The sequence below is a fragment of the Mustela nigripes genome, chromosome 7, assembly GCF_022355385.1.
Source record: "Mustela nigripes isolate SB6536 chromosome 7, MUSNIG.SB6536, whole genome shotgun sequence".
NCBI lineage: Eukaryota > Metazoa > Chordata > Mammalia > Carnivora > Mustelidae > Mustela > Mustela nigripes.
In genome coordinates, this window is record NC_081563.1 from 118,574,870 (window position 1) to 118,598,945 (window position 24,076).

A 24,076-nucleotide genomic window follows, 5' to 3' on the forward strand; every position below is an offset into this window, starting at 1 on the left:
CTCCCTCTGCCTCTGCCTGCCTCTCTGTCTGCCTGTGCTCGCTCGCTCTCGCTCTCTCTCTGATAAATAAAATCTTAAAAAAAAAAAAAATGCTATCAATAATCAGGTCCCCAAATCTTTCATGTTTAATATCACCCGGGGTATGTGAGAGGAAAAGATAATAGTTTACCTTTGGGTAAGAGAATTATGATGTTTCCTCCTGTCCTTCTATTTTTTAAATTTTTTCATATTTTCTACAATGAGCATGTATTATTTTTAACAATGTATTATATACTTGAGGAAGAGGCAGAAGAAAGCATATAGGCTCTCAGCAGCCTTCCAGCCTGATCCAGTTCCAGATGTATAGGGGCCACAGAAGGCCAAAGGGCTGTCAGAAATCTGACCATAGGCAAATGGTGTTTAGTTATGCTACTTGCCACAAAGTCAACTGTACCACATAAAGCAATCAAAGGTAATACTGATCCCTTCTGATGAAGTCTAGTGGTTAATGAGGAATTCCTTTTCCAGAACTGGGTAATAAAGAGCAAGCTCTGACAGACATAATCAGAAATAACAAAGATGACTATTTACCAACTGTTTCTAGTGTGCCAGCAGTGTGCTGTATACATTTTACTGCATTTAATCTCATTTATCTTCACAGCATCAGGACATACTTACCACAGCCTCAACTGCAGGTGAACTGTCCCCTACCACCAACAGAGTAGAACACCTGGGGAAAGGCAAAATTAAGAGGTGACATTCTGCAAACAGCACCTATATTCCACCAAATACTGAGCTAGTTTATGAAAGGCAAAGATATTTAGCAACTTACTAGGGAAGCTGAGGGACTTACTTTAATGTCTTCGATTTGTTATCGTTTTGGCCCAGCAAGGGTCTTTCAATCTCTAGGTCTCTGCGTCTAGAAAAAACAAAGGAAGCAAGACCTCTTTCAGGGAAAATCATAGCAACTCAGATTATTTTCTGGTTGTGAAAACCAGTATCAAGGAATCTGAAACTATCTTTCCTTCACACCTGATGAGGGAAGGGACCCTTTTGCACTTTGTTCATGAGCTGCCATTTTAGTAGCCCCCTGAGTGGTACAGAGCAGGAACAAGCCTCCTGGCTCAAACCTGAGGGGCAGTATGGGATGCCAGAAGTTTAGAGGCAACTTCAAAACTCAACAGCAATTCTTCTGAAATCCTCAAGTTGTAGTGTTTAATTTTCCAACTAGTTTATAGGAACAAATTCCTTAAGAAAAGGGGAACTTTGGGGGGGGGGGTCTTGTAACTAACATAGTTTAGTGCGGTACTTAATAAATCTTTCTGATTTCAACTGAAAATAAGCAGGCTCTGTAATACAGAGAAAGGAGTTGGAGACAAGGTTCAAAACCTCTGGGTGAATTTAGGTAAGTTACAGCTGACCCATTTTCTCAATCTTTTCCCACGTACTCAGAAAGCTAGAAGGAATGAATATGTATGACCTTGGAAAAACTGGTCCCAAGATAAGAACCCAATTCTCTCAGTGACACAGGGCGATCTGACAGTAGGTTTTGGAACATGCACAAACAAACGAGAATTTACTAGTGCCCATGTATTAGTTTTGCCCGGTAACAAGATGTCAGCAAAGAGAAACTCATCAAAGCCTAAGACTTCTATTCTTTGTCTCTTCTCCATGTATTTTTCTGTCCTGCCTCACATTACGTGTATATTTTTGTGCGTGTACCTTAGGTACTTTTTAAAAAATCTCAAAACATCTTAAACTACAAATGGTATTTGAATGTGCCCAAAACAGCCTTCAGTTCACTTTTTTCTTTTTTCTTTAAAGCAATCTCTATACCCAACATGTGGCTTGAACTCATGACCCCAAAATCAAGTCGCACACTCTACCAACAGAGCAAGCCAGGTGCCCCCATTCATTTTCCCTGAAAGCTGTTTTCCTATCTGTCTGATAGCCCTCCCTCTTTTACTGTGGTGCAACAGCAGGAAAATCACCTCATGACACAACACTGAAAAAAGTAGTATATTTCCCCTCCCCCCTCCCTCAAATGTCCATTATCTTTTTGGACCCCGTTTACATTTAAGTGGAGGGATAGGAAATAACTGTACCCGTTATAAGAACCCAGGAAGAGCTGTAGGTTTTCTTGATTGATATCTTGGGCAATATGCAGCCTGTAGGTTTGAATAAGGTCCAAGTTGGCCTGCAACTCTTCCTAGAACAATTGGAAAGAGATACAAGGTAAACATCTGAGCTACAATACAAGCATGTTGCTTGGTTTGCATTCTCAATGTTCAAAGACATTTCTCTCTGCTCAAGATGGGAAATGGGACAGAGCCTGGGGTCTACACTCATACTGGTAGGCTGAATGACTGAAGTCTTTATCTGTAGTAGACTGGTTCAGTGCCATATTCTGTGTCAGATGAGGGCACAAAGACTCCATTATGGCAAAGGCTAGTCACGGACTCCAGGCCAAATGTAAAAACTTGGAGATTTGTTCTGAACTTCCTTCTTACCTGCAGCACCCAGAAACTGCACTGGACTTGGATTCAAATACTAGCTGTGCAACTCAGACAGGTCACCTAACCATTCAGAACCCTAGTTTCCTTATTTGTGTTTTTTGCATGTTCTGCCACTCCTCATAAAACATGAAGATAATAACCAGAGATACCTGACAAGTTTGTTTTATTTATTTATTATTAAAATAGGCTCTACGCCTAATGTGGGGCTTGAACTCATGAGCCTGAGATCAAGAGTCCCGATCTCTACAACCAAGTGCCCCTGACAAGGCTTTTTTAGAGATCAGATAAGAAAAGTTATATGAACTGTAAAGTGGAAAATAAATGGAAGGTGGGGCACTAGGCTGGCTCAGTTGGGAGAGCGAGTGACTCCTAATCTCAGGGTTGTGAGGTCAATCCTCATGCTGGGTGTAGAAAAAACTTTAAAAAAAATTTTTTTAAAAAGGGAAGGTAACATTTTTCTTAATAGCTATAAATCTATATAATTAACTTATCTGTACTGATATAATCAGTATATCACTTATTTATATATTATCACTTAGTAATATCCATAGAATTATGTATTACATTCCATTTACATTTTTTAAAATATTTATTTATTTGACAGAGAGATCACAAGTAGGCAGAGAAGCAGGCAGAGAGAGAGGAAGAGAAGCAGGCCTCCTGCCGAGCAGAGAGCCTGATGTGGGGCTGGATCCCAGGACCCTGGGATCATGACCTGAGCCACTTTAACCCACTTAGCCACCCAGGTGCCCCCCCATTTACATTTTATTAAGTCAATCTATCATTTAATCTTACTGCTATTATTAAAGGTATAAAGTAAGAGAGAAACAAATGATTTATACAGTGAAGTGAATCTTCTTCCCCCACCACCCACTGTCCAATGGTCCCTCTCTTGCTGGCCTTCTCAGGTCACCAGAACAGTTGCCAGGTGGTTGTGTATATAAACATACATGTACATAGCTGTACACGTGTACACAAGTGCACACACACCCAGCAAGCAGTTTTAAGCAGAAGGGAAAATGTCTGCTTTGGAGGGAAGAAATGGATCAGGGATAGTAAGAGAGCCAGTTAATCCAGGGCAGTATGTCAAGGTCACCATCAAACCTCATAGGGAAATATAGATAAGAAGAATATCTGTCTGCATTCTGACTACCATATAGGTAAAGTGAGCCAAGAATACAGTTGAAAACTGATCAAATGGATCAGTCCACCTGAAACTAAATGGTACTACAATCACTCTGAGGAAATACAGTAAAGGGTAAAGAAATTATAATAATAAAAGTAAACAACAAATGCAGCACACAGTAATCAGAGATGAAATATGTAGCCAGCTCTCCCTTCAAGGTCTGGAGAGAAGCCTAAGGAGCAAAATTTGAGATAAAAGAGGGAAGAAATGATAATGGTACAAAAGACGTAAAACTGGCTTAAGTGTTATTGGAACTTGTCAGGTAAAGCTGTTATGTATAAATTGCCTCCCCACTTTTTTTTTTTTTAAAGATTTAATTTATTTATTTGTCAGAGAGAGAGAGAGCGAGCACAGGCAGAGTGGCAGGCAGAGTCAGAAGGAGAGGCAGGCTCCCTGTGAAGCAAGGAGCCCGATGTGGGACTCGATCCAAGGACGCTGGGATCATGACCTGAGCCAAAGGCAGCTGCTTAACCAACTGAGCCACCCAGGCATCCCCCCACTTTTTTTTTTTTAAACACAAATTGTGGTCTGCTAGACATACTGTCCTACACTTTGCTTCTTCTCTTAAAGTACTAGAGATCACTCCTTATCAGGACATATGGAGTTGCCTTGTTTACTTATACTACTTGGTTCTCTACAACCTTACTAATACAAATGGCCATTCTTTTTAATTTTTGCAAATTTGATAGATAAAAAAGAGGCTATCACATACGGCTGTTTTTTCCTATTGGTAAAAATGAGATTATTCATGTCTCAAAACCTTATTGTTTCAATTTCAAAACATTAGAAGCAAACACAATTGCTTGCTTAAATTTTATTTTCCTGGGGCACCTGGGTGGCTCAGTGGATTAAGCCACTGCCTTCGGTTCAGATCATGATCTCAGTGTCCTGGGATCGAGCCCCGCATCGGGCTCTCTGCTCAGCAGGGAGCTTGCTTCCCCCTCTCTCTCTGCCTGACTCTCTGCCTACTTGTGATCTCCCTCTCTGTCAAATAAACAAATAAAATATTAGAAAACAAAACAAAACAAAATTTATTTTCCTAAAAGTTTATTTATTTATTTAAGTCATGTCTATATCCACCGTGGGGCTCAAACTCACGATCCTGAGATTGAGTTGCACATTTCAACTAAGCCAGTTTCACCTCTTTTCTCACAAGGACAAAGCCAACAGGAAAAACATTTTGAAAGTGGGAAAGCAGAAGAAAGACTATAATCATTCATTTCACTGATTCGGTAAGGCTGATAGGGGATAGTGAAAGAAATCCATGAACATGTACCAAGTAGCCCAGAAAGGTTCAAGATTTTTAGGCACCAGTTCTCTCTGCAAGCAGAAGGTAAAGATGCGGCTAACAAAAGAAGGTTAGTTTCAAGTTCTGTTAAATAAAAATATAACACCAGGAAGACAAACAATTAGGTAGACAAACAATCATAATACACAAAGCAAAAACAAACAATTGAAGGGAGAAATAGAAAATTCAACAATAATAGTCCATAACTTTATTTATTTAAAAGATTTATTTATTTGAGAGAGAGAGGCAGAGACAGAGAGCATGAGCAGGGAAAGGGACAGAGGGAAAGGGAGAAGCAGACTCCCTGCTGAGCAAGGAGCCCGATGTGGGGCTTGATCCCAGGACTCTGAGATCATGACCTGAGCCGAAGACTGCTCAACTGACTGAGCCACCCAGGCGCTCCAGTAACAGTTTGTAACTTTAATACCTCACTTTGATTTATGGGTGAATAATGAGGCAGAAGATCACAAGAAAACAGAAGAATTGAACAACACTGTAAACCACCAGACCTGAGTACCCCAGAGTACATACACTCCACTTAATGGGAGCAGAATGAATACACATCCTTCTCATGTGTACATGGAACAGAAAGGACACGTTAGGACCACAGAATAAATCTTAATACATTCAAAAAGGAATGAAATGTTAAGTATATCCTCTGACTGCAATGGAATGAAATTAGAACTCTAACAGAGGGGTGCTTGGGTGGCTCAGTGGGTTAAGCCTCTGCCTTCAGCCTGGGTCATGATCTCAGGGTCCTGGGATTGAGCCCCGCATCAGGCTCTCTGCTCAGCAGGGAGCCTGCTCCCCACCCCCTCTGCCTACTTGTGATCTCTCTCTCTCTCTCTCTAATGAATAAATAAATAAATCTAAAAAAAAAGAAGAAGAAGAAGAAGAAGAAGAAATCAGTAACAGAAGTAAATCTGGGATATTGAACACATACTCCTAAATAACTAATGGATTAAAGAATCACAAGGAAATTAGAATATACTTTTGAGATAAATGAAACTGTCAGAACTTCTGGGCTGCAGCTAATGTGGTGTTGAGAGGGGAATTTATAGTTGTAAATGCCTATATGAAAAAAAGAAAAAAGATCTCAAGTCTACAACTACTTTCACCTTAAGAAACTAGAAAAAGAGGGGAGCATGGGTGGCTCAGTTGGTTAAGCATGTGACTCTTTATCTCGGCTCAGGTTTTCACAGCAGGGTTGTGAGTTCGAGCCCCACGCTGGGCTCTGTGCTGGGCATGGTGGAGCCTGCTTAAATAAAAGAAAATAAAAGAAAGAAACTAGAGATATAAGAGGAAACGTAAAGCAAGCAGAAGGAGGGCAATAATAACAATTAGAGTAGAAATAAATGAAATACAGAATTTAAAAAGAACAGGACAAAAACCCCAATAAAGCCAGCAACTGACTGGTTAGACTGACAAAGAAAAGAGGTAAGATTCAAATTATTAACATCAGGGAGGGAAGAGGAGACACTATTTTCAATTTTACAGAAATAGAAAGAATTATAAAGGAGTATTATCAATAATTTATACCAACAAATTGGGTATCTGAGATGAAATGGACAAATTTCTAGAAAGACACAGACCACCTATAAAGCATCTCAAGAAATAGAAGATTTGAATAGATCTTTAATAAGTAAAATCATTAAATTAGTAATATAAAATGTATCCACAAAGAAAAGCTTTGGCTCAGATGATGTCACAGTGAATTCTACCAAACATTTAAAGAAGAATCAACAGTAATCCTTTCCCAACTCTTACAAAAAATAATACGGTACTTATCAGCTCATTCAGAATCTTATTATCCAATTTACTCTTCCCTCTGAAAAGAGGACTGGGGTTTCCTCTTCCACCCCATAATTATCCACACCTGTCATTTCTTCTATAGATTTACCACTAAAAAACATAGGAATGAACAAGTTAATCTCTAAGGTTCTTTGAGTATTGATATTTGTTTTATCATTTTGGCTTCTTTTTCTCTGAAATTTCTATTTCTGTGAAGACTTTCCCAGACTTCATTATGGCTCTGAAGATGTTTGCTGAGGCACGTGATGTCGTCAAACATTAACAGATGGCATGCTGCTGACAGAGAACAGGTGGTGGGGGAGGGGATTCTGTCCTCCTTCATCTCTTCAAATGCCAGGAGCCATGGGGCACTGAGTTAATGCCTGTCCCCTAAGACTGGCCTTTGCTGCACCCTCTGCATTGCACTCTGCACTGGAACTGGCACCCATGAGGATCAGGTGAATTCTAAGGTACCCCCTCTTTCCTGAGGTAAATAAAGTTTTGCTGCAAGCCAACAAACAGCTGTCCTGGTTGGAATAGGCACTTACCTGACCAAAGTGATGAGCCAAAATAATGTCCACAACATTGGTTGTCAAGCCTGAGAGCTAAAAAGATAAAAGCTTTGTGTCAAGGGAGTTAAGCATACATATTTCCCAAGTTGTCCACTTATCATTAGTGCACTTTATTTCACACAATATCCCTCAACAAACAAAAGCACAACTCAGTGTCACACAGTTTCATGAGATGGTGGTTTCAAGATACGTGAGAACAAGAACAAATGGTCTCCCTTCCAGGGAAATAATATCACCTGCTTTGAAATAGGTGGCTAGAGGAACGCCTGGGTGGCTCTGTTGGCTAAGCATCTGCCTTCACCTCAGGTCATGATCTCATCCTCTCCCCCTACCCCTCCCCAACATTGTGTTCTCCCTCATTAGAAAAAAACAAAACACTTTTTTATTTTTCTGACAGAGAGAGCACAAGCAGGCAGAGCAGTAGGCAAAGGGAAAGGGAGAGGGAGAAGCAGGCTCCCCAGTGAGCAAGGAACCAGATGCCAGGACCCTGGGATCAACCTGAGCCAAAGATAGATGCTTAACCAACTGAGCCACCCAGGGGCCCCTAAAAAACAATAAACAAACAAACAGGAGGCTAGAAGAAATGCTGCTCATTCTTTCTCTGAAAACATAAGACCTAGAACTCTTGCTATTAGCTACTTCATTCCTGCCTATATTTCTGCATTTACACTGGATTCATGGCTAATAAGGATTGACTTACAACTACTCCCAAGCCATCCAAGAGACAAAAATGATTTTTTTTTTCTTTCCTCCAGTTTTCGCTATCTTCATTTCAGGGAGTGGGAGGAAACTGCTATGTTTACAGAATGTTCTTGCGTTTTGAACATTTTTCTCCTAATTTTTTCCATCTCAAAATGATGCAGAGCACAGTCTAATAAATGCAGCAATCTGTGCAAATCTGCAGCCTGCTAGTCTATTTTCAGAAAAATTTCCAACTCAAATTATGTTGCTGATTCCCTGTAGCCTTCTTCCTCAATTTTATGCTTCATTCCTACTGCTGACTTGGATGAGAGGTGAGGTGCTGAACTGGGAGTGCAGATGGAGAAGAGAAGAGGGTGAGACAGACGTGGATATAGGCAGAACAAGATTACAAGGTCCCAGAAAGATCAAGGAAGAAAGAAGCCCAGAAATCTTCAGAGGGGTTACCAATGATCAAACCATTATAAATTAAAGATAATTAGGATTAATAACCATTCATGTTTAATACTCATAAGGTCATTCTTAAGTTTCATAACAATTTTATTAGGCTATTACATATTATTTATTATACATTATTGAATGTTCAAGTAAATTTTAACACAAGTACATAATTAGACAGGACTCAGAACAAATTTTAAGTAAGTCAGATTATAAGAAAGAATTTCCACAGCATCTGGCAACAGCATCATTAATACATTTCACCCAAAGCTAGAGTATGCATATTTCTCTAGAACTTAAGTATGGGAAGAAATGGATAAATTTTTTACAATCTAGTCTACTGGTAGGTGAAGTATTCTTAACATACAGTGTTATGTTAGTTTCAGGTGTATAACACAGTAATTCAACAATTACATACATTGCACAGTGCTCATCAAAGTAAGTGTAATCTTAATCCTCTTCACCTATTTCACCCATCCCCCCCACCTTCCTCCCCTCTGGTAACCATCTGTTCTCCAGTTACGAGTCTGTTTTCTCATTTTTTTTTTCCTGCCTTTGTTTGTTTGTTTTGTTTCTTAGAATTTCAGTAGGTGGGGTGGAATATTTTAACATTTTAAAGTAATTTAAAAGCAATTCATGCTTATCATAGGAAATTAGAAAAAAATAGAATATGAAAAAGAAAATAAAAATCATCTGTAATGCTACCATCCAAAGACATAACTGCTAGTAACAAATTCTTCCCCTTTTTCCTTTTCTTTTTTAAAATATATATAGTGGGTAAGACCAGAATTTTTATTAATTTTTTAAAAGATTTTATTTATTTATTTGACATAGAACACATGGACAGAGGGAACATAAGGAGAGGGACTGGGAGAGGGAGAAGTGGGCCTCCTGCTGAGCAGGGAATCTCATGCTGGGCTGAAAGCAGAGCAGCAAGCAGAGGGAGAGGGGGTAGCATGGCTCCCCACTAAGCAAGGAGCCCAATAAGGGGCTCAGAGGGCTTGATCTTGATCCCAGGAGCCTGGGATCATGACCTGAGCCAAAGGCAGAGGCTTAATAACTGAGCCACCCAGTCGCCCCTGATTTTGTTTTTTTTATGTAATCTCCACACCCAATGTTGGGCTTGAACTCACAACTCTGAAATTGAAGAGGTGGATGCTCTACTTGATGTGGGAAACAAAAACAAAAGAAACTATTAAATTTCCTTATTGGCTATAGCCCATTAATAAGTTCTTGAAATAGGCAGAGTGACTTTCCTCTGGGGGCTCAGCTGCCTCCATGCTGACACTTTGCTAAGGGCAAAAGGCAATCTTAGCTTACATTATCCTGGCACCCTAAGATACTGTAAGTGTTCTTTAACACATAAAAATTCCTTTGGAGGGGACGCCTGGGTGGCTCCGTTGGTTAAGCTGCTGCCCTCAGCTCAGGTCATGATCCCAGGATCCTGGGATCGAGTCCCATGTGGGGTTCCTTGCTCAGCAGGGAGCCTGCTTCTCTCTCTGCCTCTGCCTGCTTGTGCTCTCTCTCTCTCTCTGACAAATAAATAAATACATAAAATCTTTAAAAAAAAAAATTCCTTTGGAGGAACACCTGGTGTGGCTCAGTAGGTTAAGTGTCTGACTCATGATTTTGGCTGAGGTCATGGATCTCAGGGTTGTGAGATGAAGCCCCTTGTTGGGCCCTGTGCTAGGCATGGAGCCGGCTTGGGATTCTCTCTTACCCTCTCCTTCTACCCTTCCCCACCACTCTTAAAAAAAAAAAAAAAATTCCTTTGGAAACTTCCTTTCTCTCTACCCGCCAAGACACATGTTAACAATTATCTTACAAGCATATGGCCCACTTATCTACATCTGAAGGGTCTCATGACCAGGGTTTTACTTGACAGTAATGAATGACCTTTTCCTAACAATAGCTAGCTCCCTCAAGGTCCTAGAAACCTTGCTAAAATTCCTTAGAGATTTAGATTATCCCTAACCCTCTCCAAAATTGAAAGTATATAATCAGTCACCTGTCACAACCCCAAAGCAGCTTTTTCCGACCACAAGTTCTATCCTTTTTCTTTTTTTTCACTGAAGACCTCTCAGGAGTTCTTTCTTAGTTTGTCGGATCCTAGCCCCAACATTTTCTGCACCAAATGACTGAGCCAGCCCAAATTATTTTCGCTCTCTTCTTATGGATAACTATTTAACAAAATTGGGACATAGGTAGTTATTTCTATTTTTTAAACATGAGAATCTTCTCGTTTCTTTAAATAACCCAAATAACAAAAAAAAATTTTTTTTAAAGATTTTATTTATTTATTTGACAGAGATCACAAGTAGGCAGAGAGGTAGGCAGAGAGAGAGGAAGGGAAGCAGGCTCCCTGGCGAGCAGAGAGCCCAATGTGGGGCTCGATCCCAGGACCCTGGGACCATGACCTGAGCTGAAGGCAGAGGCTTTAACCCACTGAGCCACCCAGGCGGCCCCCAAATAACAAATTTTTAATTGCAGGATATTCCATTCTATGGTTATATCAAATTTTGTTGCTCTACAGTAGTGGCACCTACGCCGCTTCCATCTTTTAGCCCTAAATACAAAGTTTTAATGAATATTTTGGCTCTTTGACTTCCTAGCTGTGTGACCTTAAAAAAATGACTTAATTTCTCTGTGGGATAATAATAATAGTAACACTTCACTGGACTGTCCTGAGAATAAAAAGTTTAAACATTCATAAAACATTTAGGAACAGTGCCTGGTACCGAGCAAATGATGTGGAGAACAAAGGCAAGAGGAAGATAGATAACATAAAATACCCTTTTAACTCTAGCCCATTGACAGATACTTGGGACAGGCCGAGTGTGACATTCCTCCAGGAGCTCCCAATCTTAATATTAATACCTTACTAGAGGAAAAACCACCTTAGCTTGACCATAGCTAGGCCTCCAGGATCCTTTAAGTCTTCTTTACCATATGAAAATCCTTTTGGAATCTTCCTTTGTTCTCCACCCCTCCCAAAGTAAAAGCATATAAGCAATAGCTCCTCATAATCCCAATACAGTTCTTTGTGCCTGGGCCCTGTCCCCGCTAATAAACACCAAAAAGTTCTCAAGAATTCTTTCTCCACTGTTCACTCTTGGACCCCACATCAAATCACATTAGCAAATACTAGACAGTTATTAGTTCTTAAAAACTTATTATCCTTTTATTTAAACCTTTGTAAGTATCACTATTTATTCTTCAAGGAAGTTCCTAAATATTGAATTACCGGATCTCATGGCTGAGTATCAGTAAAGATTCTTGATACCTATGACAAGCTGGATACTGGTATTTTGGAGACTACATCCACTGGTGTATTAGAATAAACATTTATGGCAATTTAAAAATATTTAGAAATAGGTATTTGTTTAAAGATGAGACTATTACATTAGGCATCTTTTAGCAGGTAATGAAAGTCTAGGTTATTTTTTCTCTGAAAAAACTTTAAAACATCACTGCTTTAATCTCAACCTCGTAGTTTCAGATTAAAATAACACACAACTAACATTTGTATGTTAGTAGAGAAAAATGTTTCAAAAGTCCTTTTCCAATCTAAAAACAGTGAATGACTTTTCTAGCACAGATCAGTTAAACACAAAAAGCATATAATACTATGCTTTTACCATTATTCCCTCTTTTCACTCTGGTTGTTGCTGGGATTATCTATATTTGTAAAATATAGGAGGGAGCAAAAGGCAAATTGAAGGCAAACCACAACCTAACACTCTCCCCTCAATCCTGTCAGAGGTGGGATATATGTGGTATTCCTCAAGGAACTCATGGCTGCCTTCCTGTTACTGTTTTGCTAGAAACTAAAAACCACCTTATCTTGACAATAGCCCAACCTCCAGGATCCTGTAACTCTTCTTTTCATGCAAAACTCACTTTAGAGACCTAGGTTATCTCTATCCTTCCCAGCGCCCAAATTTAAAAATATATAATCAATAGTTCCTCATAATCCCAGTGTAGTTCTTTCTGCCCATGGGTCCTGACCCTATGCTATATAATAAAAACACCTTATTGTACAGTAAACATCTCAAGAATTCTTTCTTGACCACTGGGCTCTATAATCTTGCATCAATTAGAATATACTCCTGTAGTTTCCTATCTCCTTGAACAGATTTTAGATTAATATTCTATCTAAATAGTAAATTCTATGTAGATAGCAAGTATCTTCATCTTTCAGATAGCAAACATCTCAATCCTACCCATCTTTCCGTGCAGTAGCAAAAACAAGCTATTTGGATTTCAGTGAAGAGAGTGATTCATTCAATCGTTTCACTCATTAAAAGTGAAAATGTAGGGCACCTGGCTGGAGCTCAGCTGGTTACACCTCTGCCTTCAGCTCAGGTCATGATCCCAGGGTCCTGGGATTAAGCCCTGTCACTGGGCTCCCTGCTCAGCCAGGAGCCTGCTTCTCCTCTCCTTCTGCCTGTTGCTCCCCATGCCTATACTTTCCCTGTCAAATAAATAATTAAAATCTTAAAAAAAAAAAAAAAGTGAAAATGCAAAACACAAATTGGGAGAAGATATTTACATGTACTCAGCAAAGGATTAATATGCAAAATATGGGGGCGCCTCAGCGGCTCAGCAGATTGGGCCTCTGCCTTTGGCTTGGGTCATGATCTCAGGGTCCTGGGATGGAGCCCCACATTTGGCTCTCTGCTTGGCGGGGAGCCTGCATTCCCGCCTCTCTCTGCCTGCCTCTCTGCCTACTTGTGATTTCTCTCTGTCAGATAAATAAATAAATAAATCTTTTTTTTTTTTTTTTAAATGCAAAATATGGAAAGAACTCTTACAGATCAGTAAGAAAAAGACTAGCAATCGGATTAAGGAAAAAGAACAAAGGACATGAATAGTCACTTCCTTAGAGGATACTGAAATGGCCAGTAAGTTTCAGAAAAGGTACTCAGACATCATGGGCCCTTACGGAAATACAATTAAAACCCAGCATTATTTACCCATAAGCCTCATTTAAAACAAAAAAAGATGGTATAATTAAAAATTAGGGTTTTGTTTACCCCCTCCTTTTTTTTAAAAAGATTTTTATTTATTTATTTGAAAGAAAGAGAATGAGCAGGGGGTAAGGGCAGAGGGAGAAGGAGAAGCAGACTCCCCAGGGAGCAGGGAGCCTGATGAAGGGCCTGATCCCAGGACCCTGGGATGCCCAAGACCCGAGCCAAGGGCAGATGCCCAACTGACTGAGCCACCCAGGCACACCCTCCTGCCTGTTTTCTGTTGTTGTTGTTTTTATTTAACAGATAGAGATCACAAGTTGGCAGAGAGGCAGGTAGAGAGAGAGATAGAGGAGGAAGCAGGCTCCCTGCCGAAAAGAGAGCCCGATGTGGGGCTCGATCCCAGGTCCCTGGGATTGTGACCCGAGCCCAAGGCAGAGGCTTTAACCCACTGAGCCACCCAGGCGCCCCTGTTGTTATTTATTTATTTATTTTTAAGATTTTATTTATTTATTCGACAGAGAGATTACATGTAGGCAGAGAGACAGGCAGAGAGAGAGAGGAGGAAGCAGGCTCCCTGCTGAGCAGAGAGTCCGATGTGGGACTCGATCCCAGGACTCTGGGATCATGACCTGAGCCGAAGGCAGCGGCTTAACCCACTGGGCCACCCAGGCGCCCCTGTTGTTGCTTTTTTAAGTAGGCTCCATGCTGGGCTACTGAGATGGGCAATGCAGTACTTCCAAGACCAAGACCTAAGCTGAGATCAAGAGTTGGATGCTCAGCCAACTAAGCCACCCAGGTGCCCCAAAAAGTTGTTTTTTAATAACTAAAGCTATTTTGGTGAATATAGTGTGTGTGTGTGTGTGTGTGTGTACAAACAAAAAAATATTACAAATAAAACTGCTCCTGTTTTATAAAAATTAAAATGACTACCAAATGTTAGTGAGGATGTGGAACAACTGAAACTTTCATACACTGCTGGTAGGCTAGCTGGCCAAATACTTGGGAACACTGTAGCTACCGAAGCAAAACAGACAACTGCCCTATGACCCAGAAATTCCACTTCTAGGTACAGAGCCAAAGGAAACAAATATGTAGGTCTATTGAGAGATGTATAAAAGAATGTGCACAGGAACTTTATTCATAATAACCAAATAACAAACAACTCATCCTGTCTATTCACATCACAGACTACTAAAGAAGAATTAAAAACATACGTAGGGGCACCTGGGCGGCTCAGTTAGTTGAGCATCCGACTTTTAATTTCAACTAAAGTCATGATCTTAGGGTTGTGAGATCAAGCCCCGCATTGGGCTCTGTACTGGGTGTGGAGTCTGCTTAAGATTCTTACCACCCCCAGCTTCTTTTGTCCCTCTCCATCTCTCTCCCCCTAAGTAAATAAATAAATAAACAATAAAATAAAAAGAACTACCACTACACCTAACAAGAAGGGGGATCACTAACAACACTGAAAACAGCCAGACACAAATGAATATATATTCTATCATTCTAATTATATAAAGAATAGAGAAAACCTATCTATGGTGATAGACATCAGAATAGCAGCTCTTTCTAGGAAAGAGAGGACGTATTAACTAAAGAAAAGGCACAAGGGAATCCTCGGAGGTGGAAAGTCTACATATTGACTGAGTGGCAATTACATATGTCATTACGTTCATCAAGCTGTATACTTAAAGGTTTTTGCCTTTAACTGGATATACTTCAATGAAAAAATAAAAATAAAAGTGAGACATTTTGAGAAGGGACCAAGATGAGCCAATGAATACCATTTGGTGCTTACTTTGGAAGCTGCCCAGTCAATCCAGCCTTTAGCACAAGGGTCAACGTTAATGAGCACAAGGCCTTCCACGAGCTCCGGATGATTGAGCTGAAACAGGAGACAAAGCCAATGTGTCAAAGTTCCACTCCCAGCATTCTTTTAAAAAATTGGAACACGGTTAATCATTTCTTATGCATTATGCCTTATGCCATAATGCCTTAGATTTGAAAGTAAGACTTCAGCAAGGTGGTAGGAAGAGTATTTGGAAAAATTGCTCTTAAAGACTGACTTAGCAACTGGAAAACCAGTTCCCTAAAGTACGGTCGAATGATCTTGCCTTGCAAGGATCTGTAAGGAGACAGGATATTTATTTCTGCAGCAGAGGAAGGCACTTGGCATCTGCAGTTGATTAGCTAGCTCATGGCGGGTCTCCTCTGCTGGGAAAGTACCCGTGGAACTACTTGGCATAAGGAGCTGCTGAGGCTTAGACAAATGAATTTCACACTCATATGCCCTTGTCCCCAAAAGAAGCTTCTAGTTTTTGTTTTTTTTTTCAGAAACCACATGAATGGGTGATACCACCCTGCCACACTCAAGAGGCATCTGAAAAATTTCATAATTTCTATTTCTTAAATAGAAATCAATACAAACATTTCTGTGTACACTCAAAACTCTCTAGTTTATTCTCCTTGCCTCTGGTTACACTGATTATACTCACTATAGAAAATCTGATAAATAGAAATTATAAAAATTAGGAAATAAAACCTCCTAATACTTAACCACACAACATCAATCCCTATTAATATTTTGGTAGTCCTTTCCTATGCCTATGACAAACGATGTGGATCTATATTCTAACTTTTTAATTAACATTATAGTGTATGTGAATCACATACCACTACGAGCTCTTACAAAAGTTTAATGGTGCACAAAATTCCGTAAGTTCTCTCAAAGAATTTACCAATGTACTGCTCGTTTGTTATTTTTCAGGTACTGTAAGTACAAAACAGGGTTTTATATACAAATCTATATCTGCTATTCACAGAATTTACAGAAAAACTTACATAAGACCTACAGAAGTACCTGGTAACTAACACAGAAGTAGAACTGTGACCTAGGCAGTGTCTCAAGGGTATCGAGACTAATCCTCTATGTACTTACTGCAAATCTGCTGAGGATGTAAGCTCCAGCTCCGACTCCAATCCCAATGATGCTTTTCAGACTATGAAAGGGGATATAGGCAACACCAATAAGGTTAACTTCTTTGAAGGTGACAAAGCACAAATGGAAAAAATACAACTGGGTTCAACTCGCTCTGATGCTTAATGGATTCTGGAACTTGGTCACATTTCTCTAATTTTGAGCCTCAGTTCCCCAACTATAAAAGGATACAACTACCTACTTCTAAGTTGATTTTATGGATTAAATGAAATAGGACTAAAACCTGGGAGTCTAACAGTTTCCTTTCCTATCACCTCCATGTCCGACCCAATAGCAAGTCCTATAAAATCTACCTCCAAAATATTTCCTTCCTATCTCTATCTACTTCACTGCATTCCCCTGAGGGCATCCAGTACTCCAGCTATCATTACCTCTTGCCTGACTGCTGTAATAGTTTAAAGGTCTCCCTGCTTTTTCTTTTTTACTCCTCTCCAACCCATTCTCTCCATAGCTAGAGTAATCTTTTTTAAGAATGTAAACAGCTTGGGATGCCTGGGTGGTATAGTCAGTCAGTTAAGTGTCTAACTTGGTTCCAGCCCAGGTAGTGATCTCAGTGTCTTGGGATCGAGTCCTACTTCTGGCTCCATGCTCAGCGAGGGAGTTAGCTTGTAGATTCTCTTTCCCTTTTCCTCTCCCTGAGCCCCTCCCCCTACCTCTAAAATAAACGGGTCTTTAAAAATATTAAAAATAAATTTAAAAAGTAAACAGCTTTATTGAAATGCAACTTTTATACTTAGAGTGATCATTTTAAAAGACCAAATTGAAAAAAAAGTCAATTTAATGCATTCTTATCCAATCCATTTTTAAATTCTATACCTGAAACTAAAATAAATAAATAATAAAAGACAAAGCTGCTATCAGTCCCCTGCTTAAAACCTTCTATATCTTTATCTATAGCTTTTGAATAAAATCCCAAATTCTTACCTGAACTGTGACACACTGTGTAATCTGGACCTTGCCTGTTTCTCAAATTTCACTCCATGCCTTTCTCCTACTTGCTTATTTGGTCTAGAAAATATTACTCCTTCTGTCTGGAATCATCTGGCCCTGGCTCTCTGTTTTGGTCTCAGCCTAGATGACAACTTCTTAGAGATGCACTGCCCAGCTAGCCTTATCTCTGTGAACCTGACCCTTCTCTAACATCACCCTCACTGACTTCTCTTATAGCACTTTATTTGTGATTATATGTTGGCTTATTTGTTGTTAATTATTCTTCCCACTAAGATGTAAGAAGGACACTGTCCATTAGGACAGTGACTATTCCATTTGCTCAGCATCATAGCCCCTAGATCAGATACACGGTATAAAGTCAAAAGTTGTGTGAAAGAACTGAAAAATAAACCTACCTTAAGTGGGTAAGAACAGGAGGCAGCATTTCAGCCAACTCATCCATTGTGGGGTACTGGTACCTGAAATTCAGAAGGATACCTCCTGACTTAGAAGGCACCCATATTTCCCAATCACAAGAACAGCTAGAAGACTATGGGATTCTTAGATAAAAGCATTCTCTTGGGGCGCCCGGGTGGCTCAGTCGTTAAATGTCTGCCTTCAGCTCAGGCCATGATCCCAAGGTCCTGGGATCAAGCCCCACATTGGGCTCCCTGCTCAGCGGGAAGCTTGCTTCTCCCTCTTCCACCCCCCCCCCCGGCTTGTATTCCCTCTCTTGCTGTCTCTCTGTGTCAAATAAGTAAATAAAATCTTTTAAAAATATAAATAAATAAATAAATAAATAAATAAATGCTCTCTCACTCTTTTTTTTTTTTTTTTTAAAGATTTTATTTATTTATTTGACAGAGAGAGATCACAAGCAGGCAGAGAGGCAGGCAGAGAGGAGGAAGCAGGCTCCCTGCTGAGCAGAGAGCCCGATGTGGGACTCGATCCCAGGACTCTGAGATCATGACCTGAGCCGAAGGCAGCGGCTTAACCCACTGAGCCACCCAGGCGCCCCTCTCTCACTCTTTTTTAAAAAAGATTTTATTTATTTATTTGACAAAGAAAGAAATCACAAGCAGGCAGAGAGGCAGGCAGAGAGAGAGGGGGAAGCAGGCTCCCCACCGAGCAAAGAGCCCGATGCAGAGCTCGATCCCAGGACCCTGAGGTCATGACCTGAGCTAAAGGCAGAGGTTTAACCCACTGAGCCACCCAGGCACCCCAAAGCATTCTCTTTTACCAAAGGCTGAAAGGAGATAATGTGTGGACATGACTGTGACATGTTGTGCAACTCTCTATGACTTCCATGCTAAGAAGAAAGGAAAAGAACCCATGTGTCTCCATATTCTAAAGAGAAGTTTCTGGGACCAAAGGAAGCCACTTGAAAAAAACAGGTAATATGGCTCTTTCCCAGGGTATTTCCAAATCCCTAACAATCACTTTAACCAGGATTGAGGCTCAGTAAACTTCCAGCAATAAAAGTCAACTGAAGAAGTGGCTCTTGGTCTGCAGCTTATATCCAGGCAGCTAAAGGCAAAAACAAAGTCTTACTGGGCCCAACCACCTAGTCACAGATTCTGGACTCCTCATCATGAATGCTGATTTGCTTTACTCAGGCATAAGATGACACAGTTACTTTATTGCTTCTGAATCTGGTATATGATATGAACCACTGTATCCTAAGATGGTCAGACAAACCCAGGAACTGATTCAGACTTGGAACCCAAGAAAAGAAGGGAGCACCCACAGAGATTACAGAAGCAGAGATGGAAAGAAATCTTAAGGCGACTTCCTACATATAAGGCAGGATTTACTCTGTATCTGACAGAGAAGTCAGCCTGCCTCTGCTTGAAACACTTTTTAAGCAGTGAAGTGCTCTTGAACCATTTGTGCACAAAACAGAAAAAAGGAACTGAATCTAAATGTTGTTTGATATATGCTAGTCACTGGCCAATTTGTATTTGAGAGACAGAATAGCCTGGATTAATCAATAACATAGCTTCTGGAGCCAGACTGCCTAAGTTAAAATTCCAGCTCTGCTACTTATTTGTTATGTAATCTTGGCCAAGTTAATTAGTATCTCTGGGCCACAGTTTCCTCACTTGTAAAATAGGAATAATAGTAAATCTGTCCCATAGATCTGAGGGTTAAATGACTTAATAAATGTGAAGCGTTGAAAGCAGTATAAAAAATGCCATTCAAGTCTCATGTAAGGGTTAGTTAGCTCTTATTCATCCTCAATGGTCTGTTTCATAAGTCACTGGCAGAGGCAGCTCTGGAGAGGAACCAAGGGAAAGGGGAAAAATCAGCATTCCACAGCCTGTGTTTTCACTCCTCCTCCCAAGGTCTTCTCAATAATTACAATGTCCAGAGAAGAGTGAGGGAGACTGAGTCCGCCATCCAAAGCAGGTTTAGGATGAGGCCAAGAGTGCCAGGTCTTCTCAAAATGCATCTCTAGCTGATAGGGCAGCTTCTCCGAAAAAATGGATATAAAATCTTCAAATTCCTGTCACCAGACCGGGAACTAAGGTTGAGGAGGCGTTCCCAGGAAACTCAGAGGGATTGGAGTTTGGGCCTAGGAAGTTGGAAGTTTCAGGGAGGGACAGAGAAATGACAGATTTTAAAAACATGATGAAGCGGACAGATAAAAGACAGCAAGAAGTGGGTGTCTCAGACACTTAAGGCTTGCAATGACAGGGAGACAGAGTCCCATCAATGGAGAACGATTCCTGGATATAGGAAAACATGCAGTTTTCCTCGAGAGACTGTACCTAACAGTTCTCAGAGCAAGGAGAGAAACAGGGAGGATGGTTGGTTGATTAGTATAACCCCTAGGCTATGCTAAAATCAAAGCTACTTCTCCCATTGGAGCTCAGTCAATTGCATGCCTTCCAGAAGATCTTGCCTGTGGCCTTACCCTGTTGGGAAAGAGGGTGCACCTTCCTGCTGGCCTGGGGCATCCACGTGACAGACCGCAAAGTGCTGGGTGATCTCTTGCATATCTTCAAAGTTAAAGAATGCATTGAAACAGGATTTATCTGCAAGAGTAAAAATACACATAAGTCACATGTTCTCTGTCTCTCCCAGATTTTCAACAGACTGTACATAAAAGTCCTCTCCATTTCTCTCCAGTTTTCCTTGACTCAATTAATTCCATAACATCGCCTCTTTCACTCCTTTTCCCCCCTTTTACTTCCTTTTCATCACTGTTCTACTAAAAGGAGGTGTCTGGACAATATGATTTAAGCAGCCCTAAAGGCTTAACACCAGACAGCTCAGTGATCTGAAAAAAACAATGAATTCTCAATTCTACACGATGTCTATAAAATAAAAACTAATTCTGGTATTGCACAAAATAATCTTGCATCCATATGTTATCATTTCTCATGCACCTTATTCCTCCATCTGACACAGAGACGCTGACTATATTCCAAGAACCTGGCTAGAGTAAATACCCTGCATTGCTTAGATTCACCCTGTGGAACACTCTCTTGGCAAACTTGCTGGGGTGTAGAAAGGGGCTGCTGCTTCAAATTCTATCCTATTAGCATAACTGTTTAAATCTTCTCATGCAAAAGAGGTTACAAAAGCTTCAGCACTAGACTGCAGCCTCAAATGTAGGCCATGGAAGGCTAGAGAAGCATGGGACAAAACACAAGTACAGGCTCTGAGCATGTGGCTAGGGCCAAAATCTTATAACACCATCTAGAAAAGTCCACTTAAAATCACTGATGACAGGCCATAGAAGAATACTTTTATTAATTCATTAAGAGCTCACAACAAAGTTAAGTTCAAACCTTGGATTTTCTTACTTGAAATATGAAAAAAAAACAAAGTAGTATAGATTTAAACAAAATAAACAACTGATTTCAGTTCTACCTTTTTTTTTTTTTAAAGACACACTTTATTTTTTTATTTTTAAAGTAATCTCTGTGCCTAACGCGGGGCTCACACTCACGACTCCAAGATCAAGAACTGCAAGTTTTGCCAACGAGCCAACCAGACGCCCCTCAGTTCTACTCTCTTAACCGGTTCATCCTTTAGCAGTTAAGACACAAAGATGAGATATAATTCCAGTATCCCCCAAACACATTCTTCCGACCAGTTCCTAGACAACTTAATTCTGCCATTAACATGTGTAGCAATGAAGAGGGGAAGGATAAGACAGAAAAGAAAAAACCTGTGCTGTTAGAATACTGGGATTTCTTCTTTTTAAAAATAAATAGACAAAGATCAAGTATTAAAATAAAAGGGGAAGGTATAAAATCAAATACATACGATTGAGGCCAATGTCATGGTATGTCAGAATAACTGGTCTGTTTCCCTTTGGTAGGCCTCTGATGGTGACATGGACCACACCATGAGTTGTTTCTATGTCATGTTCCTGTAACAAGAGAACGTATGGTCTCAGCAAAAGCAGAATGAACTTCGCAGGTGGCCAAAGTTCCACGATACCTATTTACTGCTATTTCTCACTTGCTGGGGTGGGACACATCACTGGACTTAAGCCATACCAGAGAGATGTTATAGTACACAGAATATCCCCACTTTCTAATTCCTTTGAGATAAACACTCAAACGAGGGAAAAAATATACTGTCTCAACCATAAATTTCATATCTTAAGTGAGGGCAGTCAGAGATCTGTTAAGAATACGCTTACAGGGGGCTTTGAAAAGGAGAACAGCAGGCTGGGTAAGAGGCCAGTTAGACTTGGGGGGAAGAAAAGTTAAGGAAGCAGAAGATAAGGAGCTGCTAGGTTTCAGAGCCTCCAAACTGATATTCAGCAACTGATAAACTCAGTAGACATCTGTGAATGCCTCTGCCGAACATCTTTTCCCCTCTGGCAGGTGCTGTCCTTTATTATCCACATATTACAGGAGTGGATCTTGGCTGCCATGTTTGTAGAAGTAACCTTATGGTCATGTCTTTCTGGAGATAGGCACGTATCTGGTCCATGCTGGGTATGCATCCTTCCCTGAGAATTTGTAATTGGGATTAAGATTTTATCCTTGGCCTGGTTTTCTCTTGAAAAGAGAAGCAAACTTGGGATATTTTATTTATTTTATTTTTAAGTAGGCTCCACACTGATGTGGAGGGGGCTTGAACTCACAACCCTGAGATCAAGACCTGAGTTGAGATCAAGAGTTGGATGCTTAACCAACTGAGCCACCCAGGCATCCTACTTGGGAGTTTTTAGTAGATATTTCCATTGCTCTAATTCTCGGTTCTAGCTGTCTGTGCTCCTAATTTCTGAGACATTCCTGGTTTGTGTCTGGTTTAAGCTATCTTGGGTGGGCTTGTTCCCTGCACCCCCAAAGAATCCTAATCAAGGCAATGAGTAGTTTAACATGTAGTCAGAACAGAACTCAGGAACTAAATAAAGCTGGAACAAGATGCAACTGGAGCTACCGGGACCAGCAATAAGAGTAACTTGGTAGGAAAAAAGGGAACTATAGAAAAGTCACTGAGGGGGCGCCTGGGTGGCTCAGTGGATTAAGCCACTGCCTTCGGCTCAGGTCATAATCTCAGGGTCCTGGGATCGAGTCCCGCATCGGGCTCTCTGCTCAGCAGGGAGCTTGCTTCCCTCTCTCTCTCTCTCTCTCTGGCTGCCTCTCTGTCTACTTGTGATTTCTCTCTGTCAAATAAATAAATCTTTTAAAAAAAAAAAGTCACTGAGATTTATTCTAGTCCTCTTTGATGTCTGTATTTCTCAAAAGTAAAAAATTACCATGTCTAGCCTAGTGATCTCCTGCTGATGAAGTCCTCACCTATCTCAGACAGTCTGATAGTAGTTAGAGTAAGATTAATTCTTTCAGTAAGAATCCCAACAAAGGCAAAGGGCTTCCAACTTAATTTCTTACCTAATCTAATTATGAACCTCATCAGAACTTTGGTCTCTTCTCTGATGTGTGGCATAAAATAATCATAGGCTAATTCAGTATCAGCATATTTCAAATCATAGGCCCCAGGCTGGAGCAGATAATCTCTATCAAATCAAACTATGAATGTCTATTTCTATGATTCTCTATTTCTGCTACCTTCTATTCCAGCCTGTTCAGAAGGCTTGGAAAGGGGATATAAGAAATGAAGGAAAGAATCAGATACTTCGAACTGGCTATGAAAGAAAGTATAGGGTTTGGATGGGAGGAATATAAAGGAAAAAATTCCAGTAACTGTACAAGCATTTCTCTTATAGTAACAGCAGACTTACCATAAGAGAATTACCAAGGAAGCCTCCCCCCTTCCACTAGCAGGTTCCTTCACTAAACAACTAGTTATTGAATCCCTACTACCAGACCCTGGATTGAGATCTGGGGATAAAACAGTGAACAGGAGAGTTGTGATCCCTGTTCTCCCAGAGATTACGTTCTAAACAGGATGGCAGGTCATAAACACACAAATCAAACAACCCATAATAATAGCATGTGGTAAGTGCTAGGAAAGTAATAGGAAACTGTGATAGAAAACAGAGAAAAAAGACATTAACTCTGTTAGTAATCAGGAAAGTGCGAATTAAATTTAATGAGATGCCATTTCACATACGTCAGAATGGCAAAACTTTTAAGTCAGATAACACCAAGTGTTGACTGAGATACAGAGAAATAAGAACTCTCATACACTGCTGGCAGGCATGGAAACTGGAGCAACTACTCTGGAGAACAATTCTGCAATGTCTAGTAAAGTTAAGAGGTGTCTACCCTATATT

At 40.3% G+C, this 24,076-nt stretch overlaps 1 protein-coding gene across 4 annotated transcripts in view; it reads right to left on the bottom strand.

The window, feature by feature from the left end:
- The window catches only part of NDRG3 (NDRG family member 3), a 78,747-nt gene that overhangs the window by 12,572 nt on the left and 42,099 nt on the right, over positions 1-24,076 (bottom strand). For all 4 annotated transcript variants that reach the window (XM_059406956.1, XM_059406955.1, XM_059406958.1 and 1 more), the window contains 9 exons: positions 21,649-21,754; positions 20,288-20,408; positions 17,787-17,849; positions 16,381-16,441; positions 15,241-15,327; positions 7,309-7,365; positions 2,085-2,188; positions 833-898; positions 658-709 (listed from right to left, as the gene is read on the bottom strand). In XM_059406956.1, the coding sequence (XP_059262939.1) occupies positions 658-709; positions 833-898; positions 2,085-2,188; positions 7,309-7,365; positions 15,241-15,327; positions 16,381-16,441; positions 17,787-17,849; positions 20,288-20,408; positions 21,649-21,754 (717 nt within the window). The remainder of the gene's footprint in view (positions 1-657; positions 710-832; positions 899-2,084; positions 2,189-7,308; positions 7,366-15,240; positions 15,328-16,380; positions 16,442-17,786; positions 17,850-20,287; positions 20,409-21,648; positions 21,755-24,076) is intronic.